The 27,810-nt window shown below is 29.3% G+C and overlaps 1 protein-coding gene across 3 annotated transcripts in view; it reads right to left on the bottom strand.

Annotated features, from left to right (window-relative positions):
- LOC107436226 (cytochrome P450 3A24) overlaps positions 1-27,810 on the bottom strand; it is a 44,907-nt gene that overhangs the window by 4,936 nt on the left and 12,161 nt on the right. For all 3 annotated transcript variants that reach the window (XM_087153869.1, XM_087153870.1, XM_087153871.1), the window contains 7 exons: positions 23,471-23,587; positions 20,255-20,343; positions 18,178-18,323; positions 15,856-15,971; positions 12,424-12,571; positions 6,078-6,241; positions 2,917-3,005 (listed from right to left, as the gene is read on the bottom strand). In XM_087153869.1, coding sequence (XP_087009995.1) covers positions 2,917-3,005; positions 6,078-6,241; positions 12,424-12,571; positions 15,856-15,971; positions 18,178-18,323; positions 20,255-20,343; positions 23,471-23,587 — 869 coding nt within the window. The remainder of the gene's footprint in view (positions 1-2,916; positions 3,006-6,077; positions 6,242-12,423; positions 12,572-15,855; positions 15,972-18,177; positions 18,324-20,254; positions 20,344-23,470; positions 23,588-27,810) is intronic.

The following is a 27,810-nucleotide window of genomic DNA, read 5'->3' as shown; positions in this document are numbered from 1 at the left end:
TATTATATTTTAGTAAAATTATTATTATACAGTCGAACCACATTAAAGCGAAATGGCTTAATGTAAAATATTGCTTTACATGAAACACATTGGGTCCCATGAGTTAGCAACCAATTATTGCTTCATGTTTAACATGAAATTATCGAAACTGGTCACAACACAGATGAGAAGAATGTGAATAAAATGTTTCTTTCTTTGTTAGAAGTAGAAGAGGGGCAAATAAGTAAAAGAGTTAAAATAGTTTATTAAAGTAGTTAAAACTTTTAAGCTTATTTTAATTTTTTTGGTTCATATTATGTATTAATAGTACGAAATAAATTATTTTTATAATGGATTATCGGATAAGATCTGATTAACATAAATAATTACAATAGTTCCGCCAATATCGCTTTAACGAGGTTCGACTGTATTGGGTAAAAAATAACAATAAATTAAAAAAAGAGTGGTAAAAATAATAAAATTACTACAGTGGAAATAAATGGTGGCTGTTATACAAATATTTAGTAAGGTCAGTTAGAATTTTAAAGGAAAAAATTCTCTTATAATGTGCCCCGAAAGACAATTTTGTTTCCCATCCTGTCATTGCAGTATTCAAATAACACATACGAGTGAATAATAATTACTATATATTTTAGCCCACATTTCTTGAAAATTTTCTTTATTTCTAATGTAACAACGTTTTTCAATGGAAATATTATCGCTATAACCTATCAGTTACCACCATTTCTTATAATTCAATAATCAATTTCTGATTTTTCCAAAACATAAAAAGGTTTATTTTAATTTTAACCAAGTTACCTGAATTTTAATCAAATTATTTGGATTTTTATCTGGCTTTAGGGACAGTCAAAATATGGTTCTTACGCCAAAATTTATATCAATCAATCAACTGTTTTGCATGAATGATTATTTTTTAATTTTCCAACTTTTTTTGGAAAAGCATTGAATAATCATGAAGAGTTTGTTAAGTACAAAAAAATATCCAAAAAAAAAAAAAAAAAAAACTAGTGAAAAACCGAAACCCAAAGATGGCTAGTTTCCAGAAATGCTTAGAATGGCAGAAGGTCACACATTTCCATTTGAAGAATGAAGCTCCAGAATTTTTCCAATAGTCAGAGAGGAGGAATGAAGTAGGAATTAAAAAAGCGAGCAACAGACTTGTACCAATTTAGTATTTCTAATTTAAATCAGGTCGAGTTTGACTGCATTGCTTAGAAACAAGATAAATGGTTTTTCCCCAAATGTTATTGGGAGTACAAATTAGTTCGGTCCGTTTTTAAAAGATGGCTCTGGCTGTAATGAATGTTTCATAGCGACAGCTGGTTTTAGAGAAGTTAAACATCTGTCAATAATATTCAGTTTATATCGATTTGAGTTTCATACAAAAACCCAGTTTTTTACTTTTTATATGTAAAATTTTGTATTTGCTGGACATTGCTCCTTTTGATTACTGGTTGTTCCAATGGATGCAGCAAGATTTGGCACTGTCACTGGTTCACTTCTTTCACAGAATTTGAAAATTCGCTTCTAACTTGGATCGCCTCAAAAGACGAGACATTTTTTCGAAGATGGAATTTGAAAATTGCATGGGAAGTGGGAAAAGTAGTAGCCAGCGATGGACAATTCTTTGATTAATCTGTTCATTCATTTTGTTTTGAAATAAATGCATTTGTTGATCACAAAAGAACGGAACGAAATAATTTGTACTCCCGATAAAATATATTTTTTTCTTGTAAGAAGGGCAAGGAATCCATAAAAAATGAACAGCCACCTCGACATAGGACAATATTAAAGTAATAATGATGATTATATAAATAATATTAATAATGAAAGGATAAAAGAACCTTAGTATTAATTAAAGACGCCCGGTGGCGGAGTGATAGCACTTTGCGCTCCCATGCCACAGGTCCTGGTTTCGATCCTCGAGCTGGACAAGGTTGACTCAGCCTCTGATCCCCTCAGTCGATAAATGAGTACCAAGCATGCTTGGGAACTAAACACTGGGGGTTCCGCGTTTAGCTGACAACCTGACCGGAACATCTGTTCCTGCACCCCTGAGTCCAAGGTCAAGAAAACTGAGATGGGAACAGTAGGCCTTGGCCCTCAATGGGCTGTCACGCCACTGAATGTAGTTTAAATATTAATTAAGGATTATTAATGTAGATTCATTGTTTAGTCATATTGATGATTATATAAATAATAATAGTAATAAAAGAATAAAACAACTTTAATCAGGGTGCGTAGCCAAATCTTTCAACAAAAAATAAGCACCTTTTAAGCACTCAAAAAGTATTTTTAAGCACTATATACAGTAACAAAATGCAAAATAACTTTCAAAGACTTTATATGATCGTAATAAAATAACTAGCTTCTGACAAAGAACTCTTTATTATATTAGCCATTATAAAATGCTCGAGAGATTTCTCGGTTCGATACCGGAGGGTGGAAAATGAAGTCCAAAATTGAGAACATCTTGCAAAATGCAGCAGAGTTGCACATAAGAGTGCAATAATCTCACCAAACCCAGCTCAGTAGGCGCACATGCGGACTTCCAAGTATTTAATCAAACTTGTAAAATGATTGGCACTTTCATACACTATGGACTGACGGTAAGCCGAAATGGATTGTGGTTGAATGAATTGTAAAAACGTTGAATAGGACAATGCTAAAAGCATGCTTTTGCAAATTACATGGCGAAAATAGACATGGGAGAGAAAAAAATTTCCTTTTCGGGAATGGAACATTAAGCACTTTTTAAAAACAGCGAATGAAAAAAGCACCTTTCAGGGCTTTTAAAAACGAATATCGAAAATAAGCACCTCAAAGCGCTTTTTAAAAACGCTACGCAACATGTTAATATTAAAGTAGATTCTTTGCGCAGTCATATTCATGATAATAATGAAAGAATAAAATAACCTCGATGCTGGAGGGCAATGACGCAATGTCTCAGATATAACATTGTCAAGATACTTCATGTTCTGTATAGCATCATATGTCAGTTCTCCCTGTTTGAAAAGAGATATGAATTAAATAAATTAAATTGATTCATTTAAAATTATGGATTCTGTTGGAATAGCTTAGATCAGTGTTTCCCACCGTGGGGCCCACGCCCCACCGGGGAGCAATTTGATTGTTAAGGGGGGCAATTCAAAAATGGACTCGACATGAGTTTAAACCTTTTGCTCTGGGCCATTTAAATACTATGCAAGATTTCGGTGACAAAATCGAAGGAAAAAAGCAAATTCTTAAATAATTGCGGTCAATAAATATTATGTGACTTAGGGATTTTTTAAGCGACAAACCTGAAATGAAGTATCTGTTTACAGTCGATGGTAAAGCATTTGTGAGTTATTTAGCCAATATCTTTGAAAAACTGAATATATTAAATAAGAAGCTTCAAGGAACAAATAAAACTCTTGTTGATGCAAAAGCGAAGATATTTGGCTTCATTACCCTTATTGAGTTATGTCAGAAATATATTAACAACAAAAACTTTGAACAGTTTCATTGGCTCCAAAAATGTGAAGTAAATGATACCGCTTTACTTGTTATTGTCTATCATCTGAAAATTCTATCGGCTGATTTAAGAGAAAGATATTCTGATTTAAAACAAATTTATTTTCCAACATGGATGTTGCAGTCCATGTTAGTGGATTTGTCTGATATATCAAGAACTTGCAGAAATGGAAAATGATTAGTCAGTTAAAACTTTATTTAATATGAAATGAGTGATGTCATGGCTTCGTGAGGAAACAAAAAACAAATACCCAAATTCAATCAAATGTGCAAGAAAACTATTGTTACCGATTCCATCTTCATATTTAGCTGAATGTGGATTTAGTGCTGTAAATGATTTCATTGGTAAAAAAAAGAAATCGTCTGGATATAACACAACGGGGAGACTTGAGACTGATAACCAATGTGGAACCTAAGATAAAATCTACGTGCAGCAAGCATCAATCAAGAGCAAGAATCTCACTAAATTAAAATATTAAATTATTATAGAAAAATCTTTAATTAAATTATTTCGAATTTGAATTTTAGTTTTTCATTATATAATCTGAAAATTTATTTTGTTTCGCTAACAATTTCCTAAGTTTCTTAAGTGAACAATTCGATTTTTTAATATTAAAAATTATGTATATGTTACATAGGGGGGGCATAAGAATTTTAGAAAGGCTTAGGTGGGGCATGGTACGAAAAAGGTTGGGAAACACTGGCTTAGATTATTCCAACGACAGAGTAAAGAGATTACTGGAAGTTCAACAATAAACAGAGACTTATTATAAATTAAGGATCGCATGTATTACAGGGTATCTGCAACAAATGATAGGTATGTCCAAATGATAGATAGGTATAACCAAAACTGTTATACACTGTATCTTCATATTCCTAGATATTAAATTTAAAAAACAGAGTAAAGAAATAGTTGAAGCAATAAAATAGCTGAAAAAAATACAAAAGAAAATAATTTTTTCTTCTTTTTTTTGTAGAATTATATTCTAAACATACTTTTCTTGTTTATCGGAAAGGGAAGAAATACACCTGATTTTTCTGTCCTCATTTCGGAATTAAAAAAATTCGCCAATGACTGGCTTGCTTCAATTAGAATTTTAAATTTATAAAATAAAAACAATAAAAATTCTGAAGACACAGAAGATAAAGATAATTCGCTTGAGAAATGATGCTTTTTCTTTCATTTTCTGAAAGAACACCATAATTTTTAAAGAACATGATAAAAACATTTTATATTTTAATAAAATATGACTGTGAGTGGGGATTTTGTTACTTATTCAGATATTTGGTACACCATGAAATTGGGGGGGGGGGGAGTTTCCATTATAAAAATTAGACATTTGGGCGACCTAAATTCAAGACTTTCCATGATTTTTTAAAAAAAAAAATATAGTTAAAATCATGACATTTTATGACAAATTTTGTTTAAAACGGAAATTCATGACTTTCCAGGAGTGCACATACCCTGTATATCGGCTATAAGAATGGTTTCGCCGCATCATCGCTTACTACTAGAACTTCAATAACATTTAATTTGAAGCTGGGGAATTACTTTCAATCGCTCGATAAGTTTTTCACTCCATCTTAACGGCTCACCACAATCAATTTAAATACACAAATTTTCGTAAATTTTCATTTATATTCAACCGGCTGCACACAAATTATGTATTTTTACATTTAAAACTACATTCCTTCAAACAATGTAAAAGTTTATATACTTTTCGATTAATACATTCAAAACTATTATTCATACAATTATTTCTTTTATATAATGAAATAATAATAATAAAAAAAAATCAATTGCTAAAATATATTTTTATCACACTGAATTATTTTCTGATAAACAAATTCTACATTTATGTGCAAAAATTTTTCATTTCGCTAAAAAAATTCTCGAGATAATACGAAATACGTTGAAAGTAAAAATGACATAAAGGGGTTCTAAATTTAACAAAAACATACATTTAACAACACTAAAAGTTATCTTCATTTTGAGAACATTTTCGACTGGATCATACAGAAGAAAAAAAGTTTCACAGAGAAGAAAAAAAAAAAAAAAAAGGTCTATTGGAATAAATTTAGAAAATTTTTTAAAATAATAGTTTGAATTTCGACTTCCTGTAAACATTACAAGGGGACAGCATTTCATTTATGGGGATACGACTACAAAAATTTGCGAGGCAGGGGGGGGGGGGAGAATTTTAGAGCTTGCTCTCTTAAAAATATTTTGTGAAACGACCGTTTTTCCTGAAGCAGACTCCTGATTTTTCTATTCTAATTATTCAATTCTAAAATTTTTTTTTTAAAAAACAGGAAAAGTTAAAAATTATTCCTTTTCAAGTTGGAAAAAGTTCTTCTTTTTATGCTCAAAAGTCTATGAATTTCACATATTAGGAAAAATGTTAGTATAGGAAATAACGGGCAATGTCTCTTAACTTTAAAAATGTTATTAATGAGCAATTTGATCACATTTGCTGGAAGACATAGTTGTTTATAATATAACCATTAGGCAGGAATGTGTAAAAGGAAAGACTAGTTTTAAAAACTGAGAGAATATTTACATTGGTTTCTTTCAGGCATTGGTGTATCTCACGTCTTGCCTTCTCTTGGACGTCTGGATTCAAAGCTAAGAAGTAAGTGGTAAAAGAAAGTGTGGAAGCTGTGGTATCATAACCAGCCATGAAGAAAAGCACACACTGAGCCACAAGCTCATCCATCGACAAATCTGAAATGATCAATTATTGGTTTACAGCTGCAAAAAATGATCATGAACAAGAATACTTGACACTACTTTTCTAAAAAAATTCCACTAGTATTTTGCACCCCTTCAAGGAAACGGTGTGTGGGAAAATCACCAACACACACGAGTGATGTGCTTTCAAGTATTCAATTGAATCTGATCTGAAAGCCTAAATACAGGGTGCGTAGCCAATTCTTTCAACAAAAAATAAGCACTTTTTAAGCTCTTGAAAAATATTTTTAAGCACTATATATATCTTAATAAAATGAAAAATAATTTTCAGACTTTTCACGATCATGATAAAATAACTACTTTCTGACAAAGAACTTTCTTCTTGATTATATTAGCCACCCTAAAAAGATCGAGAGATTTTTCAATTGGAATTCAGAGGGTGGAAAACGAATGCTGAAATTGAGAATATCTTGCAAAATGCAGCAGAATTGCACATGAAAGTGCTAGAATCTCACAAAAGCCAGCTCAGTAGACGCACACACGGATAATTTTTCATCAAACACGTAAAATGATTGGCGCTTTCATACGCTACGCTCCGACGAAATGGATTATGAATGAATTAATTGCTAAAATGTTAAACAGAACAATGTGAAAACCATGCTTTTGTAAAAATACGTGAGAAATATCGACATGGTAAAGCAAAAAAAATGTCATTTTCGAAAAGGGAATATAAAGCACATTTTAAAAAACGCAAATGAAATAAACACATTTAAAGGCTTTTAAAAAATGAAAATCGAAAATAAGCACCATTCAGCACTTTTCAAAAACTCTATGCGCTACGTAAATAGCTACCAAGTCCAATAGCTATAACATTAAAACGTCATGCATAACCACGTGATTAGGCACAATCATGCAAATTTTAACAGTGTTATTCTTCTCTAAGTTACCAACCCAATTATATGACGTATGACGATCATGTTTATAGCACGAAGGTATGAAATGCATCGCTAAGTGTGATTAGTTTTAAACCTGTGTTTTTTCTTTCTTCATTCAAATAAAAAAATTTCAATTAAGATAGCATTGCGTTAATTTATGTACAAAATGTTTTCATCCTGTGCATGTATGCAGGAGCATAAAATTTTCACATCTTAGATTTTTGTTCCATTTTACTCAAAATTTGTTACTCTCCTATTTTTAATCATTCTTGTCTATTTCTATTCTGTCATACAATAATTGGAGACAAGAACAAATTCTAGAAAGTCCATCGTTTTAAAAGGATCATCCCATATAAATAGGCATTCCATTCAGCACTGAAACAAGGGAAGAAATTAAAATCAGATGCCTGTCTAGGTTTTTTTGAGAGGTATCGATTCTGTGAAAATTTAGACATTATTTGTGAAAATTAAGAAGTAAAGTAAGAGGATATCTTCAAAAATAGTTCCCACAAATAAAAATCATTTATGTCTCTTAAAAATTCTCTTAATAATCTTAAAAATTGCATCCAAATTTAAAAATATTGTCCAACGTTAAATTTTAACTTGAATTTAATAAAAACATGCATTTAACAGTAGCATTTACAGCTATTTTACTTAAAAAATTTTCGACTAGTCCATACAGAAAAGAATTTCATTTGGAAAAAAAATTTTTCAAAAAAAAAAGAAAAGGTTTGTTAGATTAAATGTTTGAATTTTGTCTTCCTGTAAAGGACTAATAGAGGAAATGCATAATTTATTGTTTGTTGACGTGGATAAAAACAAAATTTTAAGAGGCAGAGATTTTGCTTTTTCAAAAGTATTTTTCTTAAAAGTTGAATTTGTGAAAATGCATATAACAAATCGTGCTTTACTTTTATCTTCTTTAACAGAAGACATCCTGACAGAATTAAGCATTTCTTAGAACTAAAATACAAGGTTTTGGACATGACACATGGGTTTCACTGTCCTAAACAGGGTTCCCACTCAATTTTCAAAAAAAAATAAAATAAATAAAAATTTTCAAGGACTTTTCTATGACTTAAAATCAAATTATTCAAGGATCCATTCAGTATTACAGTTAATATACTAAAGAACATGTCAACCAGATTTTATAATTACGTCGAAGCAGAAATTGTACATTTTCAAAGCATAAAGCCTATTTGACGAAATAATAATATGAATAATAATTTAATTTATCAGCTACTAATGCAAATGGTTGATAGTTATATAGCCATATTTCAAATCACTTTGAAAAATTCCAATGATACTAGCGAACATTTAAAAACTAGCAACAGTGAAACTTTTCATGAAAAATTTTATAAAGTAAATTAGAATTAATGAAAAATAATACTATATTAAACAAGCATAGTAAATAATTGATAAAGTTTATGCAAGTTTATTAAAACATAAATACTTTTTTTTAATATGTTAAATCCAAATTTTAGGTTACAGCAAATGAATATAATTAGATAAAATATCAAAATATAGCACATCTGTTTTGATTTTAATAACACATTATCGATTTTGTTACTTCAGAATATCAGTAATGTATTTTGAACACAATTTATTGTAGAACAATATTTTACAAATAACTAAGACTTATGAAGCTTTCTTTAAAATAAATCCATAAAATGTGAAGCATGATTTTAAAAAGTTAAAGAACATGTGTAATTTTCACTATGCGTAATCTTTAAAAATCACATTTGTACAAATCTAGATATACTATATGTAAAGCAAAATTATAAGAAAGGAGAAGTAAGTCTTGAAGATTGTGTAAATCATGTATCACAATTTGCGATTTGTAAATTGAAATTGAATTGCGGTATATGTTTCTTAAATTGGAACAATATGAATAGCAAATGCCACAAAACGCTAACAAAACTAACAAGATGTAAATCACTATGTGAGATAAATCACTTTAATGTGAATTCTGCTGCATGATTAGCTAATAATTTTCATCTGAATAGTGGTCATTACGAGGGAAATAGTAATTTGTGACTCAAAAGTTGCTTAATTTAGAACAACTATGTGTGATTCATAAATCATTTTGATGAGAATTGCAACGTTAATTCTTAAATCTTTTTATGTGAATCATAATGTGTAATTCTTAAATCCTTTTAATACCATGTAAACTAATTGAATGAGAATTGTGATGCACAATTTTGAAATTACTTAAATACATATCACGTTACATGATTCAGAAATAACTTTAATTGAAATCATGATGTGTGTTTGATAAATCATTTTAATGTGAATCACAATGTGTGATTTATAAAATACCTTAATACGAATCCTGATGAGTAATTTGCAAATCACTTTAAATCAACATTCAATATATGATTCATTAATCACTTTCATTTGAATCCCAATTCGTAGAACATTTTAAATGAATTCCGATCCATAAATCAAGAATCAGTTTAATAAGAATCACGATGTTTATTCATAATTCATGAAATCTAGAACTAAATTTTATTTATTAGCAGTAAAAACTAAATATAAAAATCTGATGATAACGAATTAATGATACTTTCTATTAAAATTTAAAAAAACCCAAATAGGATAATAATATTAACCGGTCATAATAACGAAGTTAACACATTGAACATATTTTTAAATCAATGAAACACTAGTTATTCAGCAACCATGACTACAAAAACTAAAATTTCCTGGAAATTTCAGCTTTCTAAACATCAGAGATGAACAATAATCTGGAGTGAAAAATTTTGTCTCTTCTTTAACCTCTTTTCACTCTTCAAACATTAAAAACTGCATCTACCACAACTTCTATAACTTTTCGTTTGAATTTATTATTTTACTTTTTTTACAGCATTTTTGTAAGAAAGATTATGTTATTTCCAAAAAAATCAAGTACTTTTCAAGTACCCTATGGCAGAATTCAAGGACTTTACAGGGCCCTGATTTTTTCCAAGAAAATTCAAGGACTTTCAAGGTTTTTCAAGTATCGTGGGAACCCTGTTAAAGTGTCCAAAACCATGAACATAGGTAAAAGGTAAAAATTCTGAAAGGTGCAACCATTGTACATATAATGATTACATATATTAACAAATATTTGTTACTTTTTATACAATTTGCTTTAACTTATTAAAGGAAAATAATATAATATAATAAGAAAAGATTTATAACTTTTGAAGCTGCATAATTCATTGAACAACGAAAGTGAATATCTTATCCCGTAATTATGAATAAATATGTTTTTAATATTGATAAAATTACGTTTTTGCATAAGGATAAAAAAATGCAATATTAAAAATAGCAATAAACTTTTTTAATGAAACAAAAACTTGTCTGTTTCATGGTCAAAACTTAACATTTTATTGTTCCCAGTATTTTTTTAAAACTGTGACATAATTTGAATAAAAGGGTTTTGGACAGTTTAAGACAAAGGGGTTTTGGACAGGATGTCTTAAACTGTGGATTAATCCATTCTGTCCTAAACCTTGCTAGCTTCGCTAAAATATGACCTAACAATTACAAGGAACTTCCATAAATTCAAACAATAAAAGAAAAATCAACAATCAAGCCAATAGTTAAGGCCATAGAACTGTTTGCAACAGTGTAATCACCTTTTTATGTGCTCTATCATTAAAGTGAAGATCGCCTCAACAAATGATCAAAATAAAAATTACTATGAGAAACCGAAGGATGATTTTGAAGATTGCTCAAATTAAACTGAACAATTGCTAAATTTATAATATTTTTGGTGTTCTATCATTAGAAAATCATGTCTTGTTTATTACTTTCTATAAAGTTCTAAATAATATGACTGTTTGCTCTGATATTATAAACATGTGATTCACTTTTCTTCAAAATGTCAAACTTTACTGAGGGAAGAATTATTTGTAATGACATTTTATAAATATAATTAAATAAAACTTTTTTCTTTATATTGATTTTAAAGCATTTCTAACAGAGTTAAAACATTTTGACAGAAATTTTTTTAAACATATTGAAAATATCAAGTTTTTGCTAGGGGCCTTGAAAACATTTCATATTTTTTAAAAAATCGTGTCGAAATGTTTCATTGTTATAATGGACTTGATAAAATAAAAGAATAGGCATAATGTTAATAGTGCACAGAATGCATACTTAAGTCTGTGTTAATTTTCTTAACTTTCATACCGCTTCAGCAATAGCTACAAAAGGGGGTGTCTATATATAGTAAAATAGGTATGCGTTACAAAAAAAAAAAAAAAAAAAAAATAAGTTGGGAAAAAAGACAAAGTTGTTGAGCATCATCGATTTAGAGCCTTGTGGACGTTGAAAAGAATAAAATGCCTCAAATCATGAAAAAGCATGAGTAACATTGTCATTTCTAAAGAAAAATTCTCTGAGAGGAGATTTTCTCCAAATCCATGATGTTGTTCCACTTCGTAATTAATTTTAACTACTTATTGCTAAGACAGAATTGCTAAGTGGTGAGCACCCCCCCCCCCCCCCGTGGCAGAATCGTGGCGACATTGTCGCAGAACGTTACCGAGCAGAAACTTCCGAAAGATTTTATCTGTTCTTCAGAATTATATTCAAAAGATGCCATTCTCGTGCATCCGTGTGGGAAAAAAAATGCTTATGATTTTTCTATTCTTATTTGAGAATAATGAAAAATTAAGAATAATGAATTAATAAATTTGGTTTTCTTTTCTGTAGTAATTTTCGTTCTATTTTTTTCATATAGTTATTACTACTGATTTCCACATAGCTTTTAAAATCCGACATTTTGAATACGATATTATTTATTACAACAACTGAATCTCGAAAGCACGCATTCAGTAAACTTGCGCAATTTCGTTGTGAATCTCTTTTGTCGGTAGCTACTGCAACAGATTTCACGATTCTTTAAGAAAATTTTAGTGTGATGATGAATTACAAAATACGAAAAAGGAAACAATTAGTGTATTATCTTTCTAAAAAATATGACAAAATCATCCATAATATTAGAATAAAAAAAATCATTTATTGAATTAAAAAAATTATTTTATTTGATCCAATTTATTTATTGAAGTTAACACTTTTGTTATTTTAAATTAGTAACATGTATATTTGTCATTTTTAAGTACTTTGCAGAAAGATATTAGTGTTAGAGAGGCGTGTCGTAGAAAGCCTGAAAAATTTCTGCCACAGGGGGTATCCCCAATACCTACACAACCAGCTAACTGAAGCTGTTTATAATCACGGATACATAATAATTATTCAAGAAATAATTAAAATTTTTAAATTACTTACTTTTTGTGACACTATTAAGATAAACTTTTTGACTGGCAACTTCTTGACCATAATTGTTCGCCAAATCTTCATCCTTTTCATTTCCTTCTTCTTGTTTGGCCACTTCATTGGCAGTGTCTATCAACAACTGAAGAAAGTCATTGCGGTTCTAGAAATTGTAATTTCGCATATTAATATTATGAAATTTAAATTAAGACGAAGAAAAAAAAAGTGAAATAGGCTAAAATATATATATTTTTTTATTAATAGCAGTTGAATACCTTATTTAAGTTATCTTACAAAAATTTATCTTTGTAGAGGAAGCTGCTGTGGGTTTTGAAATCATTATTTATATTTAGACCAAAGAAATGATCCCATAATATTTTGGTTGCATTAAAGAAAAAAAAAAGATGTGCATTTTCTATCCCCCCCTCCCAAAGAATATTTTTCAGCTGATGGTTTTGATTGTCCAAACAATGAAGGACCTGTTTTCAAAATAAAGTAGTATCGCTCACTCTTCGTATAATTTATTCACTTGAGTTTATGCCACGACTTATAAACTCAACACATTGAAGAACAGAAACTGGGTGGCCACTCAAATCAGATTTTAAATTTCCCTGATTTTTCAAGGTAAAAATCTTACAATATTATAAAAAAACTTTTTCAAAATGTTATTTTTTTAACATATTATCTTGAAAAAAAAACTTTTTTTTTTTTAATTTGGCAAGATTTTTAATTTATTTTTTAATGCTTTGATACAACATCAATTAAAAAAAAATAAAGACACGTGGAGAAAATAATAGGTTTAGCTTGTAGAGTATATTGTTTTCATTGAATAATTTTTTTAAAATGTGTTATGTTAAGAAATTTTTTTCACAAAATGCACCTAGCATATGGCAAAAACAGAATGACCAATATAACCTTGGATTAGTCCTGTTTAATATATTTTTATTAAGCAGAAAGGAAAACCGTTTCAGGTGATTATAGATTGATAAATTTTTTAATTACAGTGGCTCCGAAAAATTTATGTTCACTTATAACTTTTATTGAAATAGGAAATAAAAATTAATTAATTAAAATGAATATTTCAGAGTGGGTATTTGATAATAAGATCTATAATCTAATCTTAGCAAAACTGCATTTAAAAACAAACCAAAAGTTTATTTTTAAGATATCAATAATCAAATAATAAAAAAAAATTTTACCCTAAGAAAGTCATCGTACACTTAAATGTTTTCCGATTTCAGAATTAAAATTATCAACTATTGCTTTAATTTTTTTATTTAATTATTTTTCATTTAATTTTTTGTATATTTATTTGCAATTTATTATCAAACTTGAGATAGCAAAACAATGTTTTAATTGTTTCTTTACCGTAATATTTTCTTTTATTATTTAAAAATGATTCATGGCCATAACAAAACAATAGACCAAATTTGAAAGTTGATTATTTGTCATCATAAGAGGTAAATCAGCAATGAATATTGTTAAATTAGTTTAATGTGTCCGTCCTATTGCACTGTGCAATATGTGATAAAATGCTTAAAAGAAGGACTTTATATCAGAGATTATAATTATAAAATTCACAAATAAGTGTTGTAAAAGTTTCTGTAAAATTTATTAAAAATTATTCTTCTCGAATTTCACCCGAGAAAAAAAAACTAGTTACATTTATTTACAAACTTATAAAAGCTATTCTAGATGTGAAAGGAAACTCTACTAAATATTACTAATTAGAAAAATTAGAATATTTACTAATAGACAGAGATATTTTTGAAAGTGTACGATAAAGTTTTTGTTACTTTTTGATGATTGATTTCCTAAAAATAAACTTTTGCTTTGTTTTTAAAATATTCCATGCAGTTTTAATAAGAATAGAATATATATTTTTATTATTAAATATCCATTCTGAAATATTCACCTTAATTAATGGATAGTTTTATTTCTGTAGTCTGTTTTTTTTTTTTTTGAATCAGCATTATAATTTTAAGAGATTCAGTATACAAAAATAAATGTCACAAAAGTAAAATAGCCTAATTTTTTGTTGTTTACTGTATATATATAAAAAAAAGATATAATTCCTTACATTTTATACTTTTTTCTCTTATTTGAAATTAAAATATTTAAAGGATTCCAATCTAAACACATAGTTTTTTAAGTTTAGTATAATTAATTGTTTTTGTTTTAACAACTAGAGTCTTGTACAGTGCGGAACTAAAACACTAAGTTTCGCTTTCCTTCTTTGTACTGAACACATACTAATTTAAAAAAATATATTTAATGTTTAAAACATATTTTATCATACAATAAGTTTCACATTCCTTAGTGTTTGTCAGCTTTTTAGGGTAAAAGGAGGAATAGTTCTGGAAATATCATCTCTCGAAAGCAAGTAACATTTAAGAACTTTCAATATTGTGATTACTATACAATTCAAATTTTAAATCAAAAATCAAATATTTACCAACAGAACATTAAAATTAAATATTAATATATAGTTAGTTGTTGAAAAAACATTTTTTAAAAATATGTTATAAAAGGTTAAAATGAAATAGAAAAAAAATTAGCATTAATGTAACAATTGTAACAATTTGTTGACAAACATTCCCATAGTCTCCGTAGCGGTCAAAGGTTCCTATACTAGTTTACCAACCATAGGAGAACTTTATGTGGCATTCTAGTTCAACAAAGCTGTAATGGAGCAAACTTTGATGCAAGCTCAGTATTGCTAAGTTGATGATATTTCAACTATTTGGCAATACATTTTCGTCTAAAAAAAGTGTGCAGAATGGATGAAATAATTTAAATTAAGAAAATTAGGTAGTAATTAATTTAAATTAGTGAAATTAAGAAAATTATTGAAGAAAAAATTTCCAGCTTTTCTTTCAAATTCCCTAATTTTTCCAGGTTTTTATCCAAATGTCCCTGATTTTTCCAGATTTTTTTCAGCATAAAAAAAGTTCCCTGACAATTCCAGGTGGGTGGCCACCCTGAGAAAGCACATATTAGAGAAAGACGTGATTTAATATTTCACGGGTTTTGATAGCGTGAGAATGTTATCAAAATCTGCATTTTGTTTAGAGAAGCAAATGTTGAAAGTCAATCAATCCCATTTTTTCATTGTGGTGCAAGATCACTACTTCCCCATTTCGCAATAATTATGAAAAACAATGTTTTCATAAATAATAATTATTTATTTTTACATAGAATAATTATTATACTTTTAAATAAAAAGTTGTAAATGAAAACTTAATTGTGAATAATGAATTGAAAATAAATATTGAATGGAGAACCATTCTTTTCTCAAGACTCATTTCAGTCCTCAGGACTGAAGAGTGGCACCCATGGCTGTCAAAAAAGAATTCATTTTTTCCCCTCTCCATCATCACCAAATCATTTAATAAGCACCTCTTAAGTACTTTCTTAAAACACCATGTCTATTGAAGGGTGCCTCACCTGTCCTAAACGTTTTCTTTCCTGAATAATAGAAGTAGTAGCATTTTGAAAGAAGTCCACAACTGATGGCACAAAAGGTGAAATTTTGAAAAATCTCATAATGGATGGTGAAAGAACTGAAAAATGTTTATTAGTGACATTAAATAAAATAGTAGGTCATGTTTAACATTTTATTAATAATAATGAACTATAACATTCTACGTCAAATCTTAATTATCAGGTGACAGCTTTATTGTCTTCACCTTCGTGTATCAATAGGTTAAATGAGACCCTATATATTATAAATTTGACGATAGGATAAATGAGACTATATGAAGATAGAATACTTATTATATCAAGCATTATACTAATATATTATAATCATTAGACCCAATGATTAGACGCACTTTAGTCTTTTTAATAATTACGGGATTTGCACAAGTTTATATGCAATACTTTTATATTTAAATATACATTTAATGGATTCAGGAGATTTTTTATATCTACAGTGCAGAACCTCTTATCCGGAAATCAGAAAACCGTAAAACCAAATAACCAGAATGAAATTCCGAACCGGAAATTAATTTTCTTCCAATAAAAATTTTTTTTTTTCCTGCAAGATTTTGAGCCCATTTTGTTATTTAGAGCGTACGGCGTATCCAGTTGACGAAAGAACTGATTTAGAGGACGGATCAAAAGTCGTTTGTAGACGAATCTCACATAAGCACAAATAGCCTATATATGTTATTAATGTTAATAATAACATTAATAACAATTAACATAACATTATATAAGCCTGTATATAATTTTTATTTCATAATTTCTTTCCTTATTTAAACTTAAGTGTATTATTATTTATCATTTTTTATTATTTCTAAAACTATTTCAGAATAATTCTTTAGTTTCGTTTTATAAACATTAAAAAAACTACATTTTGCAGCGATTCAGAAAACCGGAAAAATCAGTTAACCGGAATTGCGATGGTCCCGATCGTTCCGGATAGTCGGTTCTCTACTGTACTTTCAATTTGCATTTATTTTTAACGTATTGCATTACAATGATGCAGGAGGGCAAACAAATGCAAAGAGTCTTGTAAAAACAATAAAGGTGTATAGAATCAGTTGATAATTAAGATTTTGCATAGAATCTTATAGTAACAATAAAGCCAGGGTTAAACAGTCCAACTACATCAGTCATCATTTTGACCCTTTAAGCAGCCCAGTTATTTCTAGAAATGGTAATTTATAGAAATGAATTTGATTTAAGAAAATTTATTAAGCTAATTTTTTGGTGGTAAGTAGGGTTTTATACCCAACATTGAGGCTGAACGACTTCCTTCGATTTACTCAATTTTGTCAACATAAAGAGGAAGTGAAAAATTATTTTCCAGAAGTAGTGCATACAAAAACTTATATTTAACTTTTTTCATTTGCCCCAGATCACTAGGGATGATAAATTAAATCTTTCTTACACATAAAAAAAAAAATATATATAATTTCCATATAGAACCTGTGTATTATGTTTTGTTTTCGCTTCTTGTATTTATTAATAAAATAAAAAAATATGTTGGATTTTTTCCTTCAAAATAATTGGTAAGGAGAGCAGTTTAATAAGCGTGACCTCCATTCCTTGAGGAAACCAAATAATTCATTCATTGTTGAAAGTGGTTTATCCATTATTAGTATCATCTTGTTACTAACAGCAATAATGTATTTTTTAAGTCTGTTCCTGCTGCAATGGGTGGCCCATTAATGTACGATTAAAAGGCAGTTGTGATCGAGTTACTTTCGCGCAACAATACGAAGTTAGGCATAAGAATGTACTTTCTCTGACAGACTTGGATTTCACACCTTCATAAGGGGGAGGAGCTGGAAAAAAAATGGGCCTCAAAAGTTTCGGTCAACAGGGCGATTGAAAAGTCCGAATCCCTTACTTACTATTATAATTTTTTTTATCTAAATGCTAACCATAGTTTTTGTGTATTTCGCCACATCCCGAGAAGTTTTTAAGCGAATAGAAAAACGTTGCATAGAAATATAAAATTTGTTAATCCAAAAATAATTTCATGCAAAAAATTATTTTTAACTATTATTTGTTATTTTATTTAATAATAGTCAAAAACATTGCAAGGTTAAAAATTTTTTTTGCATCATTTAAACTAATTTAATTTTATATGACAAAACAAAAAACTTTGAACAAATCCTGAGAAATTGAATTTTAGAAGAATCGTATTTTTAAAATTTAGAATTATATCTTGAAAAATCTTTCAATTCTCTAAAAAAGTTCGCATGAAGTAATATTAAGGGGTTGTTATCCTGAGCAGGGGAAAATGAGATGGCTTACTAAATAGAGCGAATCTCCATGAAACGTCTGTTCCAAAAGCTTTCTTTGCCATTTGAACGAATTTGTTCTCTGGATTGCTGTGTGACTCAATTTTTGTTGAAAAGGCAGCACTTGCAATAACATCCATGGCCATCGTTCCATACAATCTATAAAACACCTGCATTAGTATTGAATGCAGAAATAAATGTTTTAAAAATACACCAAAATTTATACAAACTATGGCAGGAATATATTCAGACTTTCTGCGACACAAGCATTAATATTTTTCTTTAAGATACTTTTAATTATAACAATTACTAATTTAAAGTAACATTGTGTTTACAGTATAGAATAAAAATAATATTTTTTAAGTTCTAATATTATCGACGCTTTCTCGCATTTTGTAGCCGAAAAAATGCACCCATTATTTCCTCTTTTGAAATTTGTAAATCATTACACATATTAAAATCCGTAAGTAAATTAAGCGATAGTAAATTAAAATTCGTACATACATTAAAAATCCTAAAATTCGTGCAGTAAAGCCAAAATAAAGATAGGTAACGAAATCACGCGAATAAGACTCTTTAAAAAAGAGATACTCAAATAAGTTTGTGTAAAACATGGTGTTCTTAAAAGAAAAAGAACGAAAGAACATAATTTTTAGAACGAACTGTCTTTTAAACTTTGGCGATATCTGAATTTTTTATTTTATATTATTCATTTTAAATTCTAGCTGAAGCCAGTCACTACGGACTTCTCTTTTAAAGTCCTAAATGAGAATAGAAAAATCACGATTATTTCGTTCCTCCCTGATGCGCCACAAGACAGAAATCTTTGAAAAAAATTCTGCAGAAAATAAAAAGAAGCCTTTTTCGAAAAATCACGCAGAAAGGAGAATCGAAATTTTCCCCACCCCTAATAAAAAAATTTTCTGCAAAAACTCTGCGACACGGCAATTCTGCCAATGGGGATCTTGAAATAATTTTTTTTTTCTTTTTGATAGTTTTAGAATTTTTTTTTATAACCTTCCTTAAACAACTGACCTGATTTTGAAATTACACCAACCTATGTTCAACTTCTTAGCTTTGTGAATTTAAATTCAATTCAGAAGACAAGGATAATCCTGAATCAAGTATTGGGAGAAATTTGTCTACGAAAATCTCCCAAGGTTAGCCAGGCAGTAAAAACCCATGATCTGTCTATTACTAAGGACATTTTTCGGTCGGTGAGAGCCGGATGCTTTGTGAATTTAAATTCAATTCAGAAGACAAGGATAATCCTGAATCAAGTATTGGGAGAAATTTGTCTACGAAAATCTCCCAAGGTTAGCCAGGCGGTAAAAACCCATGATCTGTCTATTACTAAGGACATTTTTCGGTCGGTGAGAGCCGGATGCGAAATTCGTAGTGATTAGCCATTGCTGGGATTCCAGCCCGGGTTACCTCATTGTAAGGCGAGCGCTCTACACCCTGAGGGCTTAATTTCAGAATTTTTATTTATAACAGTCGTCGACCTAATTTTGAGTTAGTTTTACAAATTTGAAATTCAATGTTTACCTGAACGCTTTTTATACTTTAAATTATGTAGGTGCAATAGAATTTGTCATGAAAGATTTCTCTCACCTTATAGCGGTTTCTTAATGCTTTCCTGTCTTCAACTGATTTTACCCAAGTTTGGGATACTTTAAAATGATTACAATTCAAATTTTTTTTCCACCTCTACTGAATGAAGTAAATAAATATTTTTCAAATGGATTTCTCTGTTGGTTTTTCCAGTAGTTCAATGAATCTACGAAAATGTTTATTCAGTGTCTTCTCATTTCGTGACTTAATTAGTTTTGTAAAGAACAATTTTAATTCAGATTTGTGCGTATGTAGAAAAGTTCATATTATCTCTTATCAAAAGATGTATTCACTCGAGATTAACTTAAGAAGGTTCGACACCTCACAAATTTAATAAAAATTCTTTTAAGAACTTAGATTAGAGCCTCATTGTTTTTTCCCCTTCACTTAGTAAAAGAAAGTTTAGAAACTTTTTTTAAGAAATCTGCTCTGTGTCAATTTTACACAAAATTAAATTCAGTAGTAATAGGACTTACTTCTTCATATTGACGGGCTCTTTTTTCTCCGCAGACAGCTTAAAATTTTGAACCAATGTCATTGAACATTCCTTAAAAATGCCTATCATCTAAGAAACAATATATATATATTAAAAGAATGAAAAATAAATAGAATACATTACATTAAAGTGCATTTAAAAATATAGGATGAGAAAAATATGTTTTTGGAATACTAGGGCAAATGCTAATTTAATCTTCCTTCAATTCAAATGCAGTTTCTTTGAATACTTTAAAAGAATGAATGCTATTCAACAGGGGTGATTGTCAGGCCAACTCAAAAATACTGAAATTTTCTTGCGTAAAATCATTAATGATGCATTTAAAAAACTAGTGCCTTTATAAATTTAAATCATGGATATTTTAAAAACATGAAATTCTAAATAAATTATATGCAACATAATTTAAATGAACAATTATGTTTAAGTTTACTTTTACGTCCAATCACATTTATTATTCTACCAGAAAAAAATATTAACGAATGAAAGAGATATCAAGTATAAATTCTAGTTCTAATATTTTTAAATAAATATACAAGAATTTAAATACATAAATGTGATTTCCTGAAACTTCTGGACCTTGGATTTCCAAAAATTTCCGGATCACAATTAGCAAAAATCTGGAAATCCGGATTTTCGGGAGCAAAATCATCTCTGAATGTATATTTCTTAAAATTATTGAAAAAAAGTCTATTTTAACAAACTTGACTCCCATTTAGATACACATAAATCATAATTACGGCCATTTCGAAAAGTTGCTTTTCTTTTTCTTTTCAAACTTTACAATGAATCATGTCTCCTATATTACTTAGGTTTGACAAGACCACTCATAAAAACTGCAGCACAGGAAAAATCTTGAGAGGGAAACAAAATCTACAGGCATATCCTCTTAATTACGGATAAGGGTTGCTCATGATTACAACAAAATGATCATTATAATGAGTGAACTATCAAAGGTCGGCCAAATTCACAGAACCCCTTTTAAAAATATCAGCAAACCTAGAAAAAGAGTTATAATGGGACATAATATCAAAACATATTAAGTGTATGAGCTTCAATTATTATAATCTTGGACCACAGCTATTTATCGACAAATTCATGACATAAAACAAAGTAATCACTCGAATTTGACTGAAAATAATGAATTCAATGACTCATTTAAAAACTCAACAAATTAAATTATTTCGTATCAACACTCAACTTTCTCTATGCGTGCAATTTTCATATTTTTGAACCTTTTGCTACATTAAGGGTTGCATACTATCGGAGCATTCTTTTAAATAATAAGTATTAAAGTGCAAAATTATTATTTTTACTAAAATTGTTTTGATTAACTTATAATAAGGAGACGCATCCCATTTAAGCACTACAATTGAACAAAATGATTCGTTCTTAAAACATTTAAAAACAGTCTCAATCACAAGTAATAAAAGTAAGGTTAAGAATGTGATTATTTAAAAATTCTTATAAAAAGTTCCTAAAAATGCAAAAAGCTTTTAAAGAGTCCTCAAAAATGAAACATTAAAAAATTTTGAAAACATGTTTCACATCAGAAAAAGATTTACGATTTATTAAAAAAAATGCAAAAATCTATATTTATAAATTTAGTAAAAAGATTGTGATTAAAATAAAGTGTTACATAGGAATTTTTAATTACAGTCATCAAGAATATTAGAACTAGCTTGTATTAACCAATGGTATTGAATATTCTTAAAATTGAAAGATAGACTTAATTATTTTTTTTATGAAAAATTTTTTTATGTGTGAAACTTTTTGTTTTCTGTATGGACCCAGTCGAAAGTGTTCTCAAAATGAAGATAACTTTTAGTGTTGTTAAATGTATGTTTTTGTAAAATTCAAGTTGAAATTTAATTATGAACAATCAATTTTATGGATATTTAAATATATTTCAATACAATTTTAAGCCCACAATTTTACAATAGCAAAATTATCTTTTTTAAATAGGGAAAAATATACAGAAATTTACGAGGCATAAATGATTTTTATTTGAAGTAGCTATTCTTGAAAATATTTTCTTATTTTACAGTACTTTTCACAAATTATATCTAAATTTTCACAAAATAGGTACTGCTTAAAAAAACCTCGACATACCCTAGATCGATGGAAAAAAATATCATTCAAAATGCATTAAAAAAAAAAAAATTCTAAAAAGTAAAAAAAAGAACAAAATAGCAACCAAATATGCAAAAATAAATATATTTATCACTCCCCCCCCTAGCTGAAAGCATATAAACTGAGGTCAATCTTGGTGATGAAAAATTCTCAAAGTGAATGATCACATGTTAATACCAAACTGAGCAACACTTTAAAGGGGGATGTCCATAATAAATATATTTATGTTCTCATAAGAAGATTTATAAAAAAAATCTTTCAATTGCATTAAATAATTTTATAATCTTTTATCCGCTTTCGTCAAGCCTAGTTTGAATTCATATTAAAATTTTCTTTGTGCTGTGAGGTTTTATAAACCAATTTTATTGTATACATGCATCCAGAATAAACGATCTCGTATCATAACTCTTACTATAATTACAAGTTTTAGTGTTACTGAATAGACGTGTATAAGAACATTGCTAGTGTTTAACTTCACCAGGAATTATTCTTGATGATTGGTGTAGTCATCATAGTAGGTAGATTGTAGAGTAGCATCAAAAATGGTGGCAACTACTTTACACCGAAATGTCTCACTACACTAACATTTATAATAACAAGATATGATACACATGAGAATCACTTAAAGATACAATTTAAAGTGCAAACAGTTAGTTAAGGAAACACACTAATTCTTAAATTATAATTAGTTTGTAAACTGCATCATACCGTAGCACAGAGAGAATATTAAGACTTAATAAAGCAGAAAGAAATGATTTATAATAAAACTATTTAGTACAATGAATAGATATTTAAAAATGAAAATACTATTATCTTTATTAAAAACATACGTACATTTTGCAACTGATAACTTTCATTTCTGTAGATAGGTATAGCAGTGTAACTATTTAGCACTCGATTGTAATGGGGGCTATACAAACTATGGCTTGTTTAGAAGCGAAAACATTTTACGTAGGGTGTGTATGGGAAAGATCTTGGGGTCAGAATTTTATATTTTCGGTTACACCCTTTAAAAATTATATGAACTTATAATAAAATGTTCAGATAGATATTATGTTGAGCTTACCCTCTTCAGTTTTCCAGTTGTAAAGGTTGGTGTAAGGATTGTTCGAACTCTCTTCCACTCTTCCCCTTCCAGGTTTGATACCATCTTGTCCATCACTTCCTCACCCGACAGAAATGTCTGCAAAAACATCAAAATACATTACTTTGTGGGGGGTGAGTAGTTATCAACAATGTATGAAAAGGTACCCCGACATAGAAGCCAGTTAACATGTCTCATATACTAGTGAATTGTATTTTTGTATGCACTACAGTACTTTCCCACCAGAATTATATCTGGGATAGAATTTGATGAACGGATACCACTAGCTAATTCATTACTGTTTTGTGAGAAGCCAGGAGAGCTGTATAAAGATCACTGAACTTTGAAATGCTGATCGTGAGAGCTGTATTAAGTTCACGGTCGCTCCCGTGTCGCCATTATCGGTCGAGTGTATACAGGCCATAGTCGCGTGAGATCGAGTAGCGGCAGCGCGAGGAGGTGGAAAAGTATTGCCGGCACAAGTAGCAAATCAACTGTTTAAGGGAAACCGTCCATCAAAGTAGGCGTGTTCAAATTGATATGGGAGTTTCTGTCAAAATAGACGTGTTCACAGCACATCCGAAGGTCACCCATGTGGGGAGAGTAGACAATGTCGGCCTTCATCTATGAGAAGGTACCCCGGCATAGAATCGAGTTAACATGTCTCATATACTAGTGAATTGGAATTGTATTTTTGTAATTGTAGACACACTACAACTCTATGTGCCATAATTACGTAAAGTTGTAAAAAAAAAGTATAAAATGGGTACAATTATCACTCAAGGTCTGTTTTCGATCTAGCATTCATGGATTCAGATAGAGTTGCTGGGGTTGCAACCTGTCTCTTACTAATATTCCCCAAAGACAGCCACTCATTCAGTTGAAGTGTCCTGTCAAAAGGTGCAATAAATTATCTCCCAATTAGGACTGGGCTATAAATCAATGTATCGCGACATATCGATTTAACGCATAAATCAGCAAGCTGATACACAACTTTCGTTACAGGCGATGCACCAGAAATCTGATTTAAGCCATAGACTAAAGACGATGACCGCAAAACAATATATCGATATAAGACGCGCAAAGATCTTCTTGCAACTGATACCGACTAGCGCTGTAGAAGTGTTCGTTTCGTTATGTTGAAATGGCCTTGATTGATGAGTGGTAGAATCAGAACCATAGTTTTGAGAATATATATTGTGATCTCGCATGTTCGTTTTCGCGCCTCATAGTTTTTTTCTTTTCCTTTGTCATGACTTGATATCGTTTCTTGCAGATTATTTTCAGTGGGCAGTGGGACTGACTTTGTGATCGCTGCCATTACCTTGTTCTGAACATAATCTATTATTGAAAAGAATATATAAAGAAGTGTTTCTTAATTAATTAGTAAATATTTTTTTTAAAACAAAACTTTTTATATTACTTTCAAATATGAAAATTAATTTTGATATTATGTGTTTAAGTAATTTTTTACATTATTGAATTTATTACAATTAGAAATCTAATTTAAGGTGCCCATAAAGAATTAAATGACAGAGTAATTAAATTTGTTAGGCTATTTCTTACTTTATTTTAATTTATTAAAAACTTTTTGGATAAAACTTCTAATAATTTAATGGGTTTTTATTACTGATTTTAAATTTATAAATCCTTAGTTGTTTTTATTTTTATAAATAAAATTTTAAGAAAACTTATTTTTCTTCTTTTGGATTTGGACATAAGTCAATCAACTTTGTTTATTCAAAAAAATTAGTAAAGTTTGCAACTTCTTCTTAAAATCATTTAGCACTTCGTTTTATTAAAGAGTATAATCGTGTTTTTTAATTTTCTTTCAATATTGTCCGTTAAATATATTATCGAATATCATAATTTTGTTTTTATTTTTAAGAAATTAAACCTTACTTTGTTTTTTCGTTCAGAATTCGGTAATTATTCAATTTAACTTTATTATTTATGTGAAATAATAATGATTAAAAATAGTGTTGTTTTAAAGTATTTTTTTTAAAAATTTATTTAGCACTTTGTTTTAAGCATACAAATAATTTTTAATGAACTTATTTTTTAAATTTTCTTTCTATAGTGTTAGGTAAATATATTGATAAATTTCAATTTTATTAATTTTTTTATTATTTATTTTTAAATTAAGAAATCTTTCGTTATTTTCGCGATCATTTTTAGAAAATATAACATTAATATCTTTTTTAAGCAAAACATATAACTTCAAATTCATAAATCGATTTAAATCAATCTGAGTATGAAGTTTTGATAGAAATCTGACTTTCTGTGCCTTACAAGCAAATGAATTTCGAAAATACTATATCGCAATACATCACGATATAAAATTTCTTATATCCCCCAGTCCTATTCCCAATATTTTATGATACGATTCATTTTAGTTTGCAGAAATATAAGTGACGTTTGGAAAATAAATGTTTGTTAGTCGTAACATGAATTCAAATGAAATGTCTTTTCATCAGAAGAGACCCCATCACTGCAATGCGTACTGAAGATGTTTCTTAGCAAAAGAGCATTTTTGTGTAATATTTGCTAAATATGAATTTTATTGAATGTTCGTAAGTCAGAATATTACTGTGCAGCATTTCATTTTCAATCTGAGCGATAACCTCCAGATTTGTTGTCTTTCTTGCCGTCATGAATCATTTATTATTTTTTTTGCCTTCTAACACACTGTTTTTCTGCCATAACATCCAGGATTGCAAAATTTGAGGTCACTGCAATTTTCCAACCTAAGAACCACTCACTTCTTTAAAAGCTAAAATTTCACCTCGTTCTGTTAAATAGTTCCCTTTGGCGTGCAAACTACCAAAATCTGTGTTTACACAACTCGGATTTGCTTCTTTTAGTGGAGCAAACCAGCATGCCTGACAATGACAGAATTAGTATAGACTTTATTCCAACTTGTTCTTCAATGGTTAGATCAATTTTGCCGTGATCTAAATAATAAGTAGAATAATAGGGCACTGGGCCCACGTGCAAGAGTTCGTGGGTTCGATCCCAGGCCTGCCGAAGACTCCCCGTGTAGTAAATGGTGTCTGGTGCATGTTAAATCTGTCGAGTTGCAGAGTCCTCCGCTTTCCAATAACAAATTATACCTCTGGTGGTACTGATCCAGGACTTTCCTGGTCCTCTGGATTGGTTCAAAAGTACAAGGCTGCGGAGGTGAACATCGGTAGTCGTAAACCCTGACGGATATAAAATAAAGAGAATAAGAGCCGTGAAGGCTCAGGGGACAGAGCGTTCGCCTTCTAATGAGGTGAACTGAGTTTGAATCCCACAATGATGACTGGATGATTTGAATTCCACACTCATCTCACACCTACCATAGTTCCTCCTTGATAGACGGATTATGGGTGAGAGTTTCCTTGCTGTCAGACTAACCATGGGAGGTTTTCCTCTCCATGTAAAACAAAAGCGAGTGAGTCCCATTAAAAAGTCCTCCATGAAGGCAAATTTCTATCAATACTTGATCCAGGAGTTCCCTTGTCTTCTAGATTGGATTCAATATTACAAAATTCAAAATTACAATAGTTGAACATTAGTAGGTAGACTTAAACCCAAAAATTTGGTTTGGCTTTTCTAAGACGGTGATAAAATAAAATATGCAGAATAAAAATAAAATTGTCATGCCAAGCAATTAAGATCTACATTTGAAAGTAGAAAATAAATTTGCATATTCAGCAATAACAGTGGTGTTTCATATTTGGAGACTTTTTTGCTCAGCTTTATACAGTATACTCTAGATGTATCAAAGTTGAAGAAAGGCTAAAAATATTTCGAGATACCGAATTCGGAATGATATATGCTAAAAAAAAATTCTTAAATAGTATTCTAAAACATAGAGTCATGGATCATTAGTATAAGTATGTACTAATAAAGATATTTGTATGATTGTTGACACTAAGTCAAAATGCTACAATTATAATATTATTTTTAAAGGCAACACAAAAATAATTATGCATTAAATATAAAAGAATTCAGATACAATAAACTTATAGTTAATTAAAAAAAAACTACCATTTTTCCATTTGAAAAATAGCTGCCGAGTCATCGATTTTATGTTCTTGGAGACTCTACAAGAAACTCTTTGACATAGGAATTCAAATTGATATTGGGTGGATATGTGAGGCTAAGTAATTTTTTGACACATCAAGGTTTTTGATATATCGAGAGTATACTTTTCTAGCACTGTAAGCTTTTTAATACCCATGATATGACGTTTTTGGTCTGTCAGTCTAACAGTATAGGGCTGAATTAAGAAATTTTGTAGCATTCTTAAAACTTTTTAAACAATTTAAAACAAT

This window comes from Parasteatoda tepidariorum, chromosome 10 (genome assembly GCF_982258835.1).
Source record: "Parasteatoda tepidariorum strain Cologne lab strain chromosome 10, Ptep-v5.0, whole genome shotgun sequence".
Taxonomy (NCBI): Eukaryota; Metazoa; Arthropoda; class Arachnida; order Araneae; family Theridiidae; genus Parasteatoda; species Parasteatoda tepidariorum.
Note: the sequence above shows the minus strand (reverse complement) of the source record. Positions and strands in the feature narration are given on the sequence as shown.